Source organism: Pogoniulus pusillus, chromosome 26, assembly GCF_015220805.1.
Source record: "Pogoniulus pusillus isolate bPogPus1 chromosome 26, bPogPus1.pri, whole genome shotgun sequence".
Classification (NCBI taxonomy): domain Eukaryota; kingdom Metazoa; phylum Chordata; class Aves; order Piciformes; family Lybiidae; genus Pogoniulus; species Pogoniulus pusillus.
The window spans coordinates 15,948,055-15,965,543 of record NC_087289.1 but is presented as its reverse complement, the minus strand read 5'-3'; the positions used below and the strand labels follow the sequence as shown (position 1 = coordinate 15,965,543).

Sequence of the window (17,489 nt, the reverse complement as noted above, 5' to 3'; positions counted from 1 at the left end):
TGGAAAGCTAGTAGGAGAATTCAGGTCTTCCACAAGCTGAAGAGTGGTAGGCAAGGAATTTCCAGCCAGCTGTGTTACAGTGTATAGATCAGAGAATGTATTGGGCATGGAAGTACACATGAAGGGCTAAAAAAAATGACTTTTTTTGGGGGCTCATTTCTCACAGCAAGCTCAGTATCACTTGAGTCTGCATTCATGATTTCGTTCATTTTTTCAGCTTCTAAAGTTGGTGGTGCTTAGTGCATCCAGGAAATGCTTGTTTCTTCATTGCCCAGAGAAGGCCACTCTACTCAGCAGAACCTAAAGGGCTGACCAGGGAACCCTGCTCCTGCCTGGCTCTTCTGACACTGGTTAGTACACCAGCAGAAATGTCTGTGCAAATACAAAATGTGATTGTACCTTGCACAGAATGAATGGCAGGTGGCTTTCCACCTGATTTGAAACATCTGCTGTTTGTATTGCCTCCTCTCAAAGCTCTCAGGGGGTATTGTGTGGGTATCCCAGAACAGAAGCAAGTTTATTTGAAAGTGTAAGTGTAGAGGAAGCTGGAGTTGATTGAGGTTTAATTGCAGCTCCAGAGTCAGATGTTAAAATCCTCATCTCCATATTTTGGTAGTATTGATTGTGCAAGCCTAGATGAGACTAGGGTTATCTCACTGATGCACTGCACTAAATGTGCCACTGAATCTTAAGATATACCTTCATCACAGGATCACAGGATGTTAGGGGTTGGAAGGGACCCAAGGACATCGAGGCCAACCTCCCCTGCCAGAGCAGGACAATCCTATCTAACAGAGACCACAGAGGAACACAATCAGACAGGCCTTGAAAGTCTCCATAGAAGGAGACACCACAACCTCCCTGGGGAGCCTGTTCCAGTGCTCTGTGACCCTTACAGTAAAGAAGTTCCCCCTTGTGTTGAGGCAGAACCTCTTGGACTGCAACTTACACCCATTGCTCCTTGTCCTATCCCAGGGAGCAGTGAGCAGAGCCTGCCCCCCGCTCCTGGCAGCCCTCAGATACTTATAAACATTTGTCAAATCCCCTCTAAGTCTTCTCTTCTCCAGACCAAAAAGTCCCAGGTCCCTCAGCCTCTCCTCATCAGCCATGCCCTCCAGTCCCCTCATCATCCTCACAGCCCTCTGCTGGACTCTCTCCAGCAGATCCCTGTCCCTCTTCAACCGGGGAGCCCAAAACTGAACACAGTATTCAAGCCTTCATGTATCTGAGTGTGTGAGATTCTGTGTGTATAAAGAGAAACAATACAAAAGGTAACTTTTTTCCCCCTTCATCTTTTTAGGCTTCTATAAAATGGGAATACTTATTGCAGTTCTTGGAATCTGGTTCAGCTCTTCACTTGTCAAAGGAGACTCTAAGGCTGTGACGACATCTCTAACTACAAAGTGGTCTTCAACTCCCCTATTACTTGAGGCAAGGTAAGTGCATTGTGAGTTTTTGTTGGCAGATGAGACTATGCTTAGAGGCCAATGCAGCATGTTCTCATTTCCCAGTTGTTTTCTGGTGCTTTGGATTCTGTTCTGAGGTGCTTTGCATTATGGTCATTAAGTAACTTACTGGCAGTAATATCAGTTGAACATGATCGCTGCTTTCCTTGAGGGGATGGGATGAATATTTTAAAGGAGATAGTTTGTTTGCATGATAAATTCTTTCATTGTGCATTAGAACAAGCATTAACAACAATTCCATAGGTTTAGCATCATCTTGCAAGGTTCCAGAGTGAAAGATTTTTGAGTTCAGGAACAATTGTAGGTTTTGATCTGTTGCTTACATATGCTTAACTGGGTTAAGCTTGAGTTTAACTTTGTTCATGTGAGTTGTATGTTGATCATCCAAAGTCAGCTGCCTCACTAGGAGTTGTGCAAGTCAGCCTGAGGAGATTTCTTCTGTGATATTAAACACTTTTGTTTTTAAAGACACTGTTTAAAAAGAAAAAAGAAAGCAAAATGCTATCTTTTCACTGCCACTCTGCTGAGCACTTTAGACTTCTTCATCATTTAATTTTGTGGTATTCTGATTTGGTGATGTCTATGCAAAATACCACTTTGAGGTTTTTCTAGAAGCACATGTTTAATCTTGCATCACTTAAGGATGTTGCCACACCAGGAATCCTGACTATGTTACTGGTTTATGTGAAAATAGTTGAGCATTGATGTGTTTCATTGAGGTGGGCATGGCTTTGGGTGGTAGGACAGGTGTGTTCTGGGTGAAATCGCTTTTCTATCACCTTCTCTATAGAAGCTGATGTTTGAAGACTGAAAAACTCTTAAGCAAAGCTCAGGTGGTAATGCTGGGCTTTAAATATTCTGACATTTGCTGAGGAAAAGCTCAGAGGCTGTGAAATAGCAAAAAAATCACGTGCCAAAGGCTTGATACATAACCTAACTGTTCTATTCAAAGACTTTGGGTTGCTGGGATTGTTCATCTGAGGTGAACTGGAGAATGATACAACACTGCAGTGATGTTCAGTTTACTTAGCCCAGCAGTTCATGACCCAGTTGCTCAGTAGTACTTGCCACCTCGGATCAGGACAGGCTGAAATGAACGCACAAGCTATTGTGGCAGGCTCCAAATCTTGTGTCCTATCATCCTTTGGCACGTGAGGCATGTAACAAGTTTAGACATAATAAAGTGTTTGTTGTTAGCCATGTTTAGAGAATTGTTTTACAGAATCACAGAATCACTGAAGCTGGAAAAGACCTCTGAGATCAAGTCCAGCCAGTGACCTAACAGCACAACATCAGCTATACCATGCCACCAAGTGTCACATCCAATCTTTTCTTAAAGACCTCCCAGGGATGGTGACTCTACCACCTTCCTGGGTAGTCCATTCCAGTACCTAATCACCCCTTCTGTGAAGAAGTGCTTCCTAATATCCAACCTAAACCTCCACTGGCACAGCTTCAGACCATGCCCTCTTGTCCTAGTTGCCTGGGAGAAGAGCCCAAACCCCACCTGACTACAACTTCCCTTTAGGTAGTTGTAGAGAGTGATAAGGTCCCCTCTAAGCCTCCTCTTCTCCAGGCTGAACAACTCTCTATACCTACCTAATCATATACTGAATATGTGGTGAATTACGATTTGGAGATGTGACTTCTTTTGCTCATTTAAAAGCAAACACAAACTCCAGGGAAGTCAGCACATCAAACCACAGTTTGTAACAGCACAGTAAACAACAATGTATGTTTCTCAGAAAAGACAGCTAGCAATGAAATGCCCTAGGGAGGAGGGATCCTAGTAGGTACACAGCTGCCTGTGTGTCAGTGGTTTCTGTTGCGGAGAGGGGAAATTAATTAAGGCAAGATGATACTTTCCAAATAATTGTTTATTCACTTTGCTATCCAGAACTCTCATCACCCTCAACCACTAATTTTAATAGTATTTAGGTTCTTACACGGTTATGGAAACATTCTGTGGATATAATCTACATCTAATATAACCAGCAAAATACATAATCATTAATTGAACTGGAAGAGAAGATTCCTGCGGTCAAATGCTGCTTGTGGCCAATATGCTGTTTGCCCAGTAGCTGGGCCCAAGCTCTTTCTGCTCTATGGCAGCAGGCAGTAGAGAGTTATAAAGAGGCATTGAAGCATTTACTCACAGATTATTATTATTATTGCCCTCATGGGGGCTGGCCACAGTCCAGGCAGTGCCCAAATGCTTTCAGGGAACTCTGCCTTGTTGGACGTTGAGGCTTGAATCTTCCTGGCTTCTGGGGACAGGACGCAGCCAATCTCTGCCCTTGTCTCCTGGCTTCTTCTGGATGATCTGTGTATGTGTCCAGGGATTCTAGGCAGGACCTTCAGGTGCAGAGGCAGATGTGGTGCAGTCTCAGCATGATGTCACACTGGCCACACAGGCTGATGGCATGCAAGCATCCAGGGTCTGCTCCTGGTAACTCACAGCAGTGGAGTTTAGCAGGCAGCAATAAGGCAGTGTGCAATAGCAGCAGGGCTGGGCACAACAGAGAGAGCAGGCAGAGAGCAGGGAAGCAAAGCAGGGAAGCAAAAGCAGGTTGTTCACCTGCCTATCTCCTTTTATTAATGTGGGCCGAGATTAATTGCCCCTTGGACACAAGAATCAGGATGGCAGTTAGCCAAACCATACCACATTAGGCAGGGTCCACAGACCTGGCTCCCCCAAATATGGGAAGAGCAGGGGCCTTGCACCCTGTAGGCCATAAGCTAGGCATGTGGGCTTACACAACCCAGGCCCTGGGCAGGCCAGACTTTAGGGCACCTGTCTCTTTGTGTCCATTTGATAGGTAACCATGTACAAGCCTATTTTGGGCCTATGGGTCCTCCACCACAGTTTCTGAGAGCTGAGTAGGTGCTTTGCAAGATCCTTCATGTGCAATGTGTTTGTATTGACCTGCAGCTATTCTCTTGCTTTTTGTTTAGCTTCCCTGGTCTGCTTTCTTTTACCAACATGGTTTTCTGCTATAGTTTAATGTATGGCAGGAGCTAATTTATTGTACAACTAGAATTGTAACTCGAGAGCAGATTCAGAGCTTTAACTCTTCTCTTTTTACTCAGTGAATTTTTATCAGAAGAAGGTCAAGAAAAATTCTGGAATTTTGTTGAAGCTGCTGAAAATATTAAGACATCTGAACAGAATGGTAAAGTTTCATAATCTTTTTCCTGATGATGACTGATAACAGACATGGTTGAAAAATAAACTAAAGTGCTTTGTCTTTCATTGTCTTAGTATTGTGAAAGTCACAGGAGGACTGATTTCAGTCATGTTTTCACTGTGAGGTGCTCAAGGATATCTGTTTAACAGAAGCTGCAGTGGATGAGTCTGAAACGTGTTTTACTTGCCACTTTCTATTTCTACATATTATAAATGCCTTTTCTCTGTGTTTCTGTTCTTCAACTGAAATTAAATGGGGGTTTTTAACTGTTTCCCTCATCCCCAAGCCTGTGTTTGCATCCTCAGGAATCTCACTTTATGTTTGTATGTAAGTTTGTATGCATGCTAGTGTACCCTCCTGGATCTCTACTGAAGTTTGCTCTCGTCCATCTTCAAGCTGTAATAAAAATTGAGGAGGAATGGTCATGTGCATATTAACAACCAATGTCATGGGCTTCTCTCACTATGAATGCTCAACATCACAGAATCACAGAGTCACAGAATCACAGAGTCACAGAATTAACCAGGTTGGAAGAGACTTTTAGGATCGTCGAGTTCAACCTATCACCTAACCCTTCTAATTAACTAAACCGTGGCAATAAGTGCCTCATCCAGCCTCTTTTTAAACAACTCCAGGGATGGTGACTCCACCACAACTCAATCTGAGGAGTCCAGCTGCAAGGGTGTACTGTTACACACATAGCACTAAGTTCCAGAACAGGCAAGCAAAATGGACAAAGGGAAATAGAATCAGAGAATTACAGTTAAGATGAATAGTCCATCTTCAATGAGGATATGCTGTGGAAAGATAACTGCTTGTATGTTGACTTTTGCAGGTGCTGATTACTCTTCTTACCATGAAATGCTGAAAGTAGCCTGCCAGAACCTGTCACCTTTGCAGCAGAACCTGTTGAAATTTTCCTTGTCTTTGAGATCTTACTCTGCAACAGTTCAGGCTTTTCAGCAGGTCAGTACAGCACAGGGGAAATCCTCCCATGATCTACACAGCATTACTTAAAGACCCAGGAAGGGTTGATCTGTGTTAGGAGACAGCTGAGAATGTTAATGATCTTGAATCATAGAATCAACCAGATTGGAAGAGTCCTCCAAGATCAACCACTCCAACCTAGCACCCAGCCCTAGCCAGTCAATTAGACCATGGCACTAAGTGCCTCGTCCAGGCTTGGCTTCAACACCTCCAGGGATGGTGACTCCACCACCTCCCTGGGCAGCCCATTCCAATGCCAATCACTCTCTCTGGGAAGAACTTCCTCCTAACATCCAGCCTGTACTTCCCCTCAGCACAACTTGAGACTGTGTCCCCTTGTTCTGTTGCTGGTTGCCTGGCAGAAGAGACCAACCCCACCTGGCTACAATGTCCCTTCAGGTGGTTGTAGACAGCAATGAGGTCTGCCCTGAGCCTCCTCCAGGCTGCACACCCCCAGCTCCCTCAGCCTCTCCTCACAGGGCTGTGCTCCAGGCCCCTCAACAGCTTTGTTGCACTTCTCTGGACAGGTTCCAGCACCTCAACATCTCTTGAGAGCCATTGGCTCTCTTGGCCACCTGGGCACACTGCTGGCTCATCTTCAGCCTACTATCCGCCAGTACCCCCAGGTCCCTTTCTTCCTGCTGCTCTGTAGCCGCTCTGTCCCCAGCCTGTAGTGCTGCTTGGGGTTGGTGTGGCCAAAGTGCAGAACCCTGCACTTGGCCTTGTTAAATCTCATCCCATTGGCTTCTGCCCACCCATCCAGCCTGGCAAGGTCCCTCTGCAGGGCTCTCCTACCTTCCAACTGATGAAGCACTTCATACATCCAAGCTGATTCTGGTTTTATTGGGTGTCCAAATCTGAATCCATCTGCATCATTACACAGTTTGTCTAAGCAATACTGGGGGGTATCTCCTGTTATCTTCTGGAATCATTTTCTAATTTGATGTTTAACAGCTACAGACTGAGGAGTCATGCAAAAAAAAACCCCAAACCTAACCAGAACACTCACGATTGCAAACCTCAGTTTTTGTACCTGGAACTAATATTAGTTAATAGACTGGAAAACTATTTCTAAGTTATGACTTAGTTCTCAGATTTCAATTTTTATCTTGCATTTAAATGATGTAATAAATAGGGAAGAATTACTAGTTTTGAATTGAGGAAATCAAAGAAGAGCAATTGCCACAGAGCTGTGCTGTTACCATTTTCACTTGTTCTAAAGGGCAAACATTCAACCTACTTTACTACAAATATTTTAATACAGATAGCAGCAGATGAGCCTCCTCCAAAGGGCTGTACCCTGTTTTTTGCTGTGCATGGGCAGAAGACTTGTGAATTTGACTCTCTTGGAAGCCTTTTACAGGAAGCTTCAGAAAGGTATATGCTTAATTATCTATCACTGGATTAGCTTTTAAAGTTTACCTCAATTAATTTACTGCTATGAAGGGACTGTAATGAACCAATAGTTTCTACATGCTTCAGTATTTAACCTGTCCATTGCTTGCTGAGTGGCAGGCTCCTATTTCTTACTGCTTCTGATTGAAATGATTTGTTTACTTATCCCTTGCTCTGCTAGGAAGAGGAATGCTTTGAGAGTGCATGGGAGAAGTTGGAAACAGTTTATTGAAGGACAGCACAAGTTGTCAGGAATATGTGAAACCTTTAGTATGTAGGGAGACTAGAAAGGGCTGGGCTGCATACTAACATGATATTTAATAGAGACCATTTAATCAATGGCTTGAAGCAAGTAATTATTCTCTTTATGAGCTCCTCAGCATTAACAAATCCCTATTATCACACAATTTATTTGAAATTCAAACTTCTAGATAAGAACAGAACCTGATTCTGTTAGCAACAAACTATAAAATCATAGAATCATAGAATCAACCAGGTTGGAAGAGACCTCCAAGATCATCCAGTCCAACCTAGCACTCAGCCCTAGCCAACCAACCAGATCATGGCACTAAGTGCCACATTGCATGCCAAAAGATGTAATGATTTGGGTGTTCCCTGCCCCCCCACACTTTGTAAATCACCCAAACTAGACTCAGCCAGCTCTGGAAATTTAATGAAGCTTGTATTTGCAGCTAGCACAATATACAAGCAGATATTTACATTATATGCAGTTATAGACAGAAATAGACAAGGTGAAAGGTAATACAGAAACACAACAGCCCTCCCAGAAACCTGAGTCCCCAGGAGGGGCTCCCAACTGCCCTTCCACCTTCCCCCTACCCCTCTCAACCTTACCCCAGTCCCAAGGAAGAATGAAGGTTCAGCCAGGGGTTAGGAAGCAAAGTGGATTAATTAAAGACATGGCAGAGAGGCTAGAGAATCATAGAATCATAGAATCAACCAGGTTGGAGAAGACCTCCAAGATCATCCAGTCCAACCCAGCACCCAGCCCCAGCCAATCAACCAGATCATGGCACTAAGTGCCTCAGCCAGGCCTTGCCTCAACACCTCCAGGGACAGCAGCTCCACCACCTCCCTGGGCAGCCCATTCCAATGCCAATCACTCTCTCTGCCAACAACTTCCTCCTAACATCCAGCCCAGACCTCCCCTGCCACAACTCTTCAGAAGTAAAAAACAGCTCCTTACATTTCAGTCTGTCTTCATTGTAATCTTGGTGGTTTGGGGTTGGTTTTTTTTTGTTGTTGTGAGCATAAAGGATTCTTTTTGGTCAGTGTGCAGAGGTATGGCATCTGTAGCTCACATGTTCTTCTGATTTTAAATATTTCATTGATTTTAGACAAACTCTAAAAGCAGAAATTGGAAATAGTCCTCTCAGTCACTTTCTTGTTTGCATACTGAGCCAAGGACAGGATCCTCTTCAGTTGAAGTTCCTGGAACATTTGTTCTGTTAGCCTTGTTTGGGAGTGTTTGTTGGGTTTTGATTTTTTTTTTTTAATATAGAATTTGTGAATTCACAGAATCAGTCAGGGTTGGAAGGGACCACAAGGATCACCCAGTTCCAACCCCCCTGCCATGAGCAGGGACACTCTACCCTAGATCAGGCTGCCCACAGCCTCATCCAGCCTGGCCTTAGACACCTCCAGGGATGAGGCTTCAACCACCTCCCTGGGCAACCCATTCCAGGCTCTCACCACTCTCATGCTGAACAACTTCCTCCTCACATCCAGCCTGAATCTCCTCCAGCTTTGCTCCATTCCCCCCAGTCCTGTCACTCCCTGATATACTGAAAAGTCCCTCCCCAGCTTTTTTTTTAGGCCCCCTTCAGATAGTGGAAGGCCACAAGGTCACTTGGGAGCCTCCTCCAGACTGCACAGCCCCAACTCTTTCAGTCTGTCCTCATAGCAGAGCTGCTCCAGCCCTCTGAATATCCTTTGTGGCCCTGAAATTGCCATTCAGGAAAAAAAACCCCAAAGTTAATCAGAAATGAAAGGGAAGTTGTTATGTTTCTAATGAGGATCATGTTGCATTCCCAGTAGCACTGAACTACTTGTTTGATTTTCATGTGTTCATTTTTAATGAAGCTTGCATCAGGTGCTGTTGAGCTTGATAATCATAAATGCTTTGAGTGGAAAAGGATCTCCAAAGGTCATCTAGTCCAGCTCCCTGCAGGAAGCAACGGACATCCTCCACTAGATAGGTTGCTGAGAGCCTTGGCAAGCCTAACCTTGAATATCTCCAAGGTTGGGGCCTCAACTACCTCCCTGGGCAATCTGTTCCAGTGTATCCCCACCTTCATGGTAAAGAATTTGTTCCTGATATCCTATCTAGATCTACTCTAATTTAGAACCATTGCTCCTCATCCTCTCACTTCAGGCCTTTGTATATAGTCCCTCTCTGGCCTTCTTCTGTAGGCTCCCTTTAGATACTGCAAGGCTGCTATTAGGTCTCCCTGAAGCCTTCTCTTCTCTGGGCTGAACAACCCCAGCTCCCTCAGCCTATCCTCACAGGAGAGGTGTTGCAGCACCCCAGTCATTTTCCTGGTCCTCCTCTGGACCTACTCTATCAGGTTCATGTCCTTCCTGTGTTGAGGACTCCAAAGCTGGACACAGTACTGGAGGTGAGGTCTCAGAGAGCAGAGTAAAGCAGCAGGCTCAGCTCTCTCCATCTGCCAGCCACACTTCTCTTGATGCAGCTTAGGATGCCAAGTTGATAATGTGTGGGAACAGCCTGACATGTATTGAGTGAAGACAGAACAGTGATTCAACATGAAAAACAGACATTTTGCATTGAATCACAGTGTGATAATCTGCCAATGTTTACTCTTAGGCCAAAGCCATTTCTGTTCAAAGGAGACCACAAGTACCCAGTGTCAAATCCTGAAAGTCCTGTCGTCATATTTTACGCTGAGGTTGGCTCAGGGGAGTTCTACAGATACCATAAGAGGCTTGTTTCAAAAGCTGAGGCAGGAGAAATCACTTATGTCCTCAGGCACTATATTGCTGTAAGTATATTGGTGCACTGTAACAAAGGTATTTGATGTGGAAAAGACTGAACTGCCCAGGGTATGCAGAAAGAAGAATGTCCCAAGCCTCTTCCCTCTAAACTGACATTTGCCTATTGTGTTGCTGTGTGATACTTAACTTGGAATACTCAAAGTTGTATTTTCTGCTGTGTGTAGTTGAGGAATTTGGAATGTTTAAAATCTCACAGTTGTTTAAATAAGAGGATGATCATAGAAGTATAGAATCAACCAGGTTGGAAGAGATCTCCAAGATCATCCAATCCAACCTATCCCTCAGCCCTGTCCAGTCAACCAGACCATGGCACTAAGTGCCTCATCCAGGCTTTGCTTCAACACCTCCAGGGACAGTGCCTCCACCACCTCCCTGGGCAGCCCATTCCAATGCCAATCACTCTCTCTGGGAAGAACTTCCTCCTAACATCCAGCCTATACTTTCCCTGGCACAACTTGAGACTGTGTCCCCTTGTTCTGTTGCTGGTTGCCTGGCAGAAGAGACCAACCCCACCTGGCTACAATGTCCCTTCAGGTGGTTGTAAACAGCAATGAGGTCTGCTCTGAGCCTCCTCTTCTCCAGGCTACACAACCCCAGCTCCCTCAGCCTCTCCTCATAGGATTTGTGTTCCAGGCCTTTCACCAGCTTTGTTGCCCTTCTCTGCACACATTCCAGCACCTCAACATCTCTCTTGAATTGAGGGACCCAGAACTGGACACAGCACTCAAGGTGTGGCCTGACCAGTGCTGAGTACAGAGGCAGAAGAACCTCCCTTGTCCTACTGGCCACACTGTTCCTGACGCAGGCCAGGATGCCATTGGCTTTCTTGGCCACCTGGGCACACTGCTGCCTCATCTTCAGCCTAATGTCTATCAGTACCCCCAGGTCCCTTTCCTCCTGGCTGCTCTCAGCCACTCTGTCCCCAGCCTGTAGAGCTGTTTGGGGTTGTTGTGGCCAAAGTGTAGAACCCTGCACTTGGCCTTGTTAAATCTCATCCTGTTGGCCTCTGCCCACCCATCCAGCCTGGCCAGGTCCCTCTGCAGGGCTCTCCTACCTTCCAACAGATCAACAACTGCTCCTAGCTTGGTGTCATCTGCAACCTTATTGATGCTGGACTCAATCCCCTCGTCCAGATCATCAGTAAAGATATTGAACAGGACTGGGCCCAGCACTGATCCTTGGGGAATACCACTGGTGCCAGCTGCCAACTGGATGTGGCACCATTCACCACCACTCTCTGGGCTCTGCCATCCAGCCAGTTCTTGATCCAGCACAGAGTGAATCTGTCCAAACCATGAGCTGCCAGCTTAGCTAGGAGCTTCTTGTGGCAGACAGTGTCAAAGGCTTTGCTGAAGTCCAAGTAGACTACATCCACAGCCTGCCCCACATTCACCAGGCAGGTAGCCTGATCATAAAAGGAGATCCGGTTGGTGAGACAGGACCTGCCCTTCCTAAACCTATGCTGGTTGGGCCTGATCCCTTGGCCATCCTGTAGGTGCTTTGTGATGGCACTCCAGATGACCTGTTCCATGCCCTTTCCTGGCACTGAGGTCAGGCTGACAGGTCTGTAGTTTTCTGGCTCCTCCTTACGACCCTTCTTGTGCATGATTTGATTTGACAAATGCAGAGTCAAACTCCAGATAAACTACAGATTTTAATCTAACAAAATGTTGCTCTATCTATGATGCATTATAGCAAATCAGATCCTTCCACAGTCAGGCTGCTTGATGTGCAAAGCAGGGATTAACCTCGAGGTACCATTTTCAAATGGAAGGCATTGTTTCTGTAGCAGTTTTATTACAGGACCATTTTTCAGCTCTGGTACAATTTATTCTGCTTTCCATCTTCCCTACTCTGCCTCTAACCACTGTACTGGTATTTACAGTATCACACAGTATCACAGTATCATCAGGGTTGGAAGAGACCTCACAGATCATCAAGTCCAACCCTTTACCACAGAGCTCAAGGCCAGACCATGGCACCAAGTGCCACGTCCAATCCTGCCTTGAACAGCTCCAGGGACGGCGACTCCACCACCTCCCCGGGCAGCCCATTCCAGTGTCCAATGACTCTCTCAGTGAAGAACTTTCTCCTCTCCTCACTTTACATTTCCAAAGCTCTGAGAAAGTTTGGGTTGAATTTGTTCCTTAACATGGTGTAACGTTGCTAAAACCTGCAGTGTAGCAGGCAGAAGCCAGACTTGAATGCAAACAATGCATCAGCTGGTTCACTTCCAGTGGCATTTGTGCTGTTGAGAAAATGAAGTCACAGCTGCTGAGAAAATAGTCACCACTTTGCTCATCAGTGTTGGGAGGATGCTTTATAAATGTGTTATACCACAGATTTGGCTACAGCTCTGTGACTCTTGTATACTTCACAGTACCTTTTAAAAGTGATAATGTTTATTTCCATTTGAAGTCAGAACTAATGATGCATCTCTCTCAAGGAACTGATTTATCCAGATCTTTTAATCCTCTGATATAACTCTTCAGAGCTTGTTTAAATTTTGAACATCACAGCTGAACTTCCTTTCCCTCCTCTATCTGATTTGCTGACGTGAATCTATCCTGCTCTACTTGGCAAACATGCTGACTCCTTGCTTGCCTTTTTCCTTGGTGGGTTTTGGTGGGGGTTTGGCTCAGAGATAGCTTTATTCTCTGAACTTCAGAAAGTACAATAGGAAATACAATGAGTACAGTACTGTACATTGCTGCAGAATCACTCACTCTTTCTCACTTGTGCCTGCTGAGTTATGTCTGAAATGTGCATCAGCTGGAGATTTCTTAGCTTTGGGAAATAGCAGCTTTTAATTTGTACATCAAAACAAAGAGTGACAATATTGTGCTGTTTGCTTTTCCTTACAGAATCCCAGTAAAGAAAAAGTCTACCTCTCTGGCTATGGTGTTGAACTGGCTATTAAAAGTACAGAATACAAGGCCAAGGATGATACTCAGGTGAAAGGTGAATTATTACTTTATCTGTAATGGTTTGGGAGTTACCTGCCCTGCCCCCCCCTTATGAAATCATAGAATCATAATCATAGAATCAACCAGGTTGGAAGAGACCTCCAAGATCATCCAGTCCAACCTAGCACCCAGCCCTAGCCAGTCAACTAGACCATGGCACTAAGTGCCTCATCCAGGCTTTGCTTGAACACCTCCAGGGACAGCAACTCCACCACCTCCCTGGGCAGCCCATTCCAATGCCAATCACTCTCTCTGTGAAGAACTTCCTCCTAACATCCAGCCTAGACCTTCCCTGGCACAACTTGAGACTGTGTCCCCTTGTTCTGGTGCTGGTTGCCTGTCAGAAGAGACCAACCCCACCTGGCTGCAACCTCACTTCAGGTAGTTGTAGACAGCAATGAGGTCTGCCCTGAACCTCCTCTTCTGCAGGCTGCACACTCCCAGCTCCCTCAGCCTCTCCTCATAGGATTTGTGTTCCAGGCCCCTCACCAGCTTTGTTGTCCTTCTCTGAACACATTCCAGCACCTCAACATCTCTCTTGAATTGAGGAGCCCAGAAGTGGGCACAGCACTCAAGGTGTGGGCTGACCAGTGCTGAGTACAGGGGCAGAATAACCTACCTGTCTTGATCCAGGCCAGGATGCCATTGGCTCTCTTGGCCACCTGGGCACACTGCTGGCTCATGTTCAGCTACTCTCTACCAGTACCCCCAGGTCTCTTTCTGCCTGGCTGCTCTCAGCCACTCAGTCCCCAGCCTGTGGCACTGCTTGGGGTTGTTGTGGCCAAAGCATAGAACCCTGCACTTGGCCTTGTTAAATCTCATCCCATTGGCTTCTGCCCACCCATCCAGCCTGTCTAGGTCCCTCTGCAGGGGTATCCTATTTTCCAGTAGATCAACACCTGCTCCTAGCTTGGTGTCTTCTGCAAACTTACTGATGCTGGACTCAATCCCCTCGTCCAGATCATCAATAAAGACATTGAACAGGACTGGGCTGTGCCAATGATCCAACTTAAGATTATTGGTTGAGAATTTCCATTAGTTTGTCATGAAGAAGTCATGCAAAAGGCCTGAAATAATTTGTAAGGTAACACATTGGAAGTCTGTGTTGCTTCATGTGTGGGAAAAACCCAATCTTCTGGGGAAGATTTGGTTTTTGTAAAGTTGAAGATGCTTTACAAAATAGTGAGCTGTACTTGTGTTGCTGCAGGTAGCTGCACAGTAGAGCTGTACATGATTCTCATCCAACTCCTATCTGATTCCAGGAAGATTATCAGTAGGCAGCCTTTTATTCATGCCTGTGCTCTTTTGGCTTGCACAGAAGCAAATGCTCATCTAAAAAGTCAGGACCTTTAGTTAGACTTTAGCATAAAGTATAGAATCATAGAATAGTTTAGCTTGGAAGGGACCTCAAGGATCATCCAGTTCCAAGCCTCTGCCATAGGCAGGAACACCTCTCACTAGAACAGCTCGCTCAAGGCCTTGAACACCTCCAGGGAGGGAGCAGCCACAATCTCCCTGGGCAACCTGTGCCAGTCTTAGCAGCTTCACTGCAAAGAACCCTTTCCTAACATCCAGTTTGAATCTCCCCTCTGCCAGTTTAAACCCATTCCCCCTTGTGCTGTCATTACAAGATCTTGTCAGTAGTCCCTCCCCAGCCTTCCTGTAGGCCCCTTTCAGACTCTGGAAGGCCACTATAAAGTCTTGAAGCCTTCTCCTCTCCAGGCTACAGAGCCCCAACTCTTGTAGCCTGTCCTCACAGCAATGCTGCTGCAGCACTCTGAGCATCTTCGTGGCCTTCTCTGGACTCCCTGTAACAGTTCCATGCCCTTCTTGTGTTGGAAGCTCCAGAAGCAGCTAGATTTGAGCTGGTTTATGTTCAGCTAGGTAGGAGATTGTGTGAGTCTTCTCCACAGCCTTTTGTGGTTTAAGCCCAGAATTGGACTTTATTCAGGTCACCAGTCTAGTTCATGGTCTAGTTGACTGGCTAGGGCTGGGTGCTAGGTTGGACTGGATGATCTTGAAGGTCTGTTCCAACCTGGTTGATTCTATGACTCTAACACTTTTTATCACCTGTTTTGGGACTAAAATCAGGGCTGTGTTCACAGTTGAAGTTTAGTACTTACTTTACCAAAGATGGCATGTCCTAAAAGCTTCTAGGTCCTAGTGAATTCCTCTGCAATGTCTGGGTCTCTGAGCTGTCCACTCTGTAAGCTTTTCCTTCTCAGTAATCTGCTTCACTTCAGCTGTTAGTCCATTATTTGTAAAGGTAATGTTTCTTGGATGGACGTCTAAAAGTAAACCTGAAATTTGCTCTTTCTTTCTTTCTTCTTTCTGGATACTGCAATGAAGTTTTGTTAAGCTAATCAAAATGAGTGTGAGAGCTGTTTCTGAACAGCTTGGCAATAGTGTTCTTCTCTGTGTGTTTACAGGCACAGATGTGAATGCTACAGTAATAGATGAAAATGACCCACTTGATGAAGTGCAAGGGTTTCTGTTTGGAAAACTAAGGTAAGAGTTGTAAGTTGTTGGTCTTTGTCATATCAGAGATTCAGAGATGCTGGTCCTCTGCTTTGTTACTGTGTTCTTTAATGTCTGAGTTATCAGAGTTACTTACAGGAAACCACAGAAGTTGCTTTGCCCTTGTATCTTTTTAGGCAGTTGTATCCTGACTTGACAGAAGAGCTGAAAGAGCTTAGAAAACACCTTGTGGAGAGTACCAATGAAATGGCACCTTTGAAAGTATGGCAGCTGCAAGGTAATCTGCATGAAGGCTTTCAGTGTTGCATTGCAAAAACTTACTGTACACTTCCATTCCTGTGTTCTGAGCAAATGGGATTGCCAGTGGCTGCATGCAGCTGAGAGAGCTGGACTGTAAATGCCTGCAGTGAAACAGTGCCTCTGTTGAAATAGCTTTTACAGAATCACAGAATGCCTCAGAATGATAAGTGTTGGATGGGACCTCTGGAGGTCTTCCATCTGCCAGAGTAGGTTCACCTGGAGCAGATGCACAGGATGGTGTTCAAGCAGGTTTTCAATGCAGCCTGGTGCTGCACTTTGGCCACAACAACCCCATGCAGAGATACAGGCTGGGGTCGGAGTGGCTGAGAGCAGCCAAACAGAGAGGGATCTGGGGGTGCTGATTGATACCTGCCTGAACATGAGCCAGCAGTGTGCCCAGGTGGCCAAGAGAGCCAATGGCATCCTGGCCTGCATCAGGAATGGTGTGGCCAGCAGGAGCAGGGAGGTCATTCTGCCCCTGTACTCTGCACTGGTTAGACCACACCTTGAGTGCTGTGTTCAGTTCTGGGCCCCCCAGTTTAGGAAGGACATTGAGATGCTTGAGCGTGTCCAGAGAAGGGCAACGAGGCTGGGGAGAGGCCTTGAGCACAGCCCTACGAGGAGAGGCTGAGGGAGCTGGGATTGGTTAGCCTGGAGAAGAGGAGGCTCAGGGGTGACCTTATTGCTGTCTGCAACTACCTGAGGGGTGGTTGTAGCCAGGAGGAGGTTGCTCTCTTCTCTCAGGCAGCCAGCACCAGAACAAGAGGACACAGCCTCAGGCTGCGCCAGTGGAGATTTAGGCTGGAGGTGAGGAGAAAGTTCTTCCCTGAGAGAGTCATTGGACACTGGAATGGGCTGCCTGGGGAGGTGGTGGAGTCGCCGTCCCTGGAGCTGTTCAAGGCAGGATTGGACGTGGCACTTGGTGCCATGGTCTGGCCTTGAGCTCTGTGGTAAAGGGTTGGACTTGATGATCTGTGAGGTCTCTTCCAACCTTGGTGATACTGTGATGCTGTGATACTGTGATACTGTGATACTGTGATACTGTGACTCCACCGCCTCTCTGGGCAGTATGTTCCAATGCTCCCTCATCCTCAAATTAAACAAGTTTCTCCTCATGTTTAAATGGAACTTCCTGCTTTCAAGGTTGTGCCTGTTACTTGTCATGTCACTGGGCACCACTGGGAAGAGAAACCCCAACAAACAAGCAAACAACAAGAAAAGAAACTAACAACAAGGAAACAAGCGAAAACAGAACCCAAACCCAGATTGTTTCACTGGACATCTAAAATGAAGTTTGCTTTCTGCTCTTGTGAGATCCCCACCTCAAATACTGCATCCAGTTCTAGTGTCCCCATCTAAAGGACAAAGAACTCTTGGAGTGAGTCCAGAAGAGTGTCACAAAGATGATCCAAGGGCTGGAGCACCTCTGCTACAAGGATAGGCTAAGAAACCTGGGGTTGTTCAGCCTGGAGTAGAGAAGACTCTGGGGAGACCTTATAGCTGCCTTCCAGTACCTGAAGGGAACCTATAGGAATCATAGAATGGTTTAGGTGGGAAGGGACCTCAAAGATCATCCAGTTCCAACCCCCTGACATAAGCAGGGACACCTCCCACTAGAACAGCTTGCTCAAGGCCTCATCTAACCTGGCCTTGAACACCTCCAGGGAGGGAGC

The 17,489-nt window shown here is 46.0% G+C and overlaps 1 protein-coding gene across 3 annotated transcripts in view; it reads left to right on the top strand.

Moving 5' to 3' along the window:
* The window catches only part of UGGT1 (UDP-glucose glycoprotein glucosyltransferase 1), a 68,374-nt gene that overhangs the window by 2,473 nt on the left and 48,412 nt on the right, over positions 1-17,489 (top strand). For all 3 annotated transcript variants that reach the window (XM_064165241.1, XM_064165239.1, XM_064165240.1), the window contains exons 2-10: positions 218-350; positions 1,301-1,436; positions 4,557-4,639; positions 5,490-5,620; positions 6,906-7,018; positions 9,885-10,059; positions 12,937-13,033; positions 15,468-15,546; positions 15,693-15,793. In XM_064165241.1, the coding sequence (XP_064021311.1) occupies positions 1,312-1,436; positions 4,557-4,639; positions 5,490-5,620; positions 6,906-7,018; positions 9,885-10,059; positions 12,937-13,033; positions 15,468-15,546; positions 15,693-15,793 (904 nt within the window). In that variant the 5' untranslated portion in view covers positions 218-350; positions 1,301-1,311. The remainder of the gene's footprint in view (positions 1-217; positions 351-1,300; positions 1,437-4,556; positions 4,640-5,489; positions 5,621-6,905; positions 7,019-9,884; positions 10,060-12,936; positions 13,034-15,467; positions 15,547-15,692; positions 15,794-17,489) is intronic.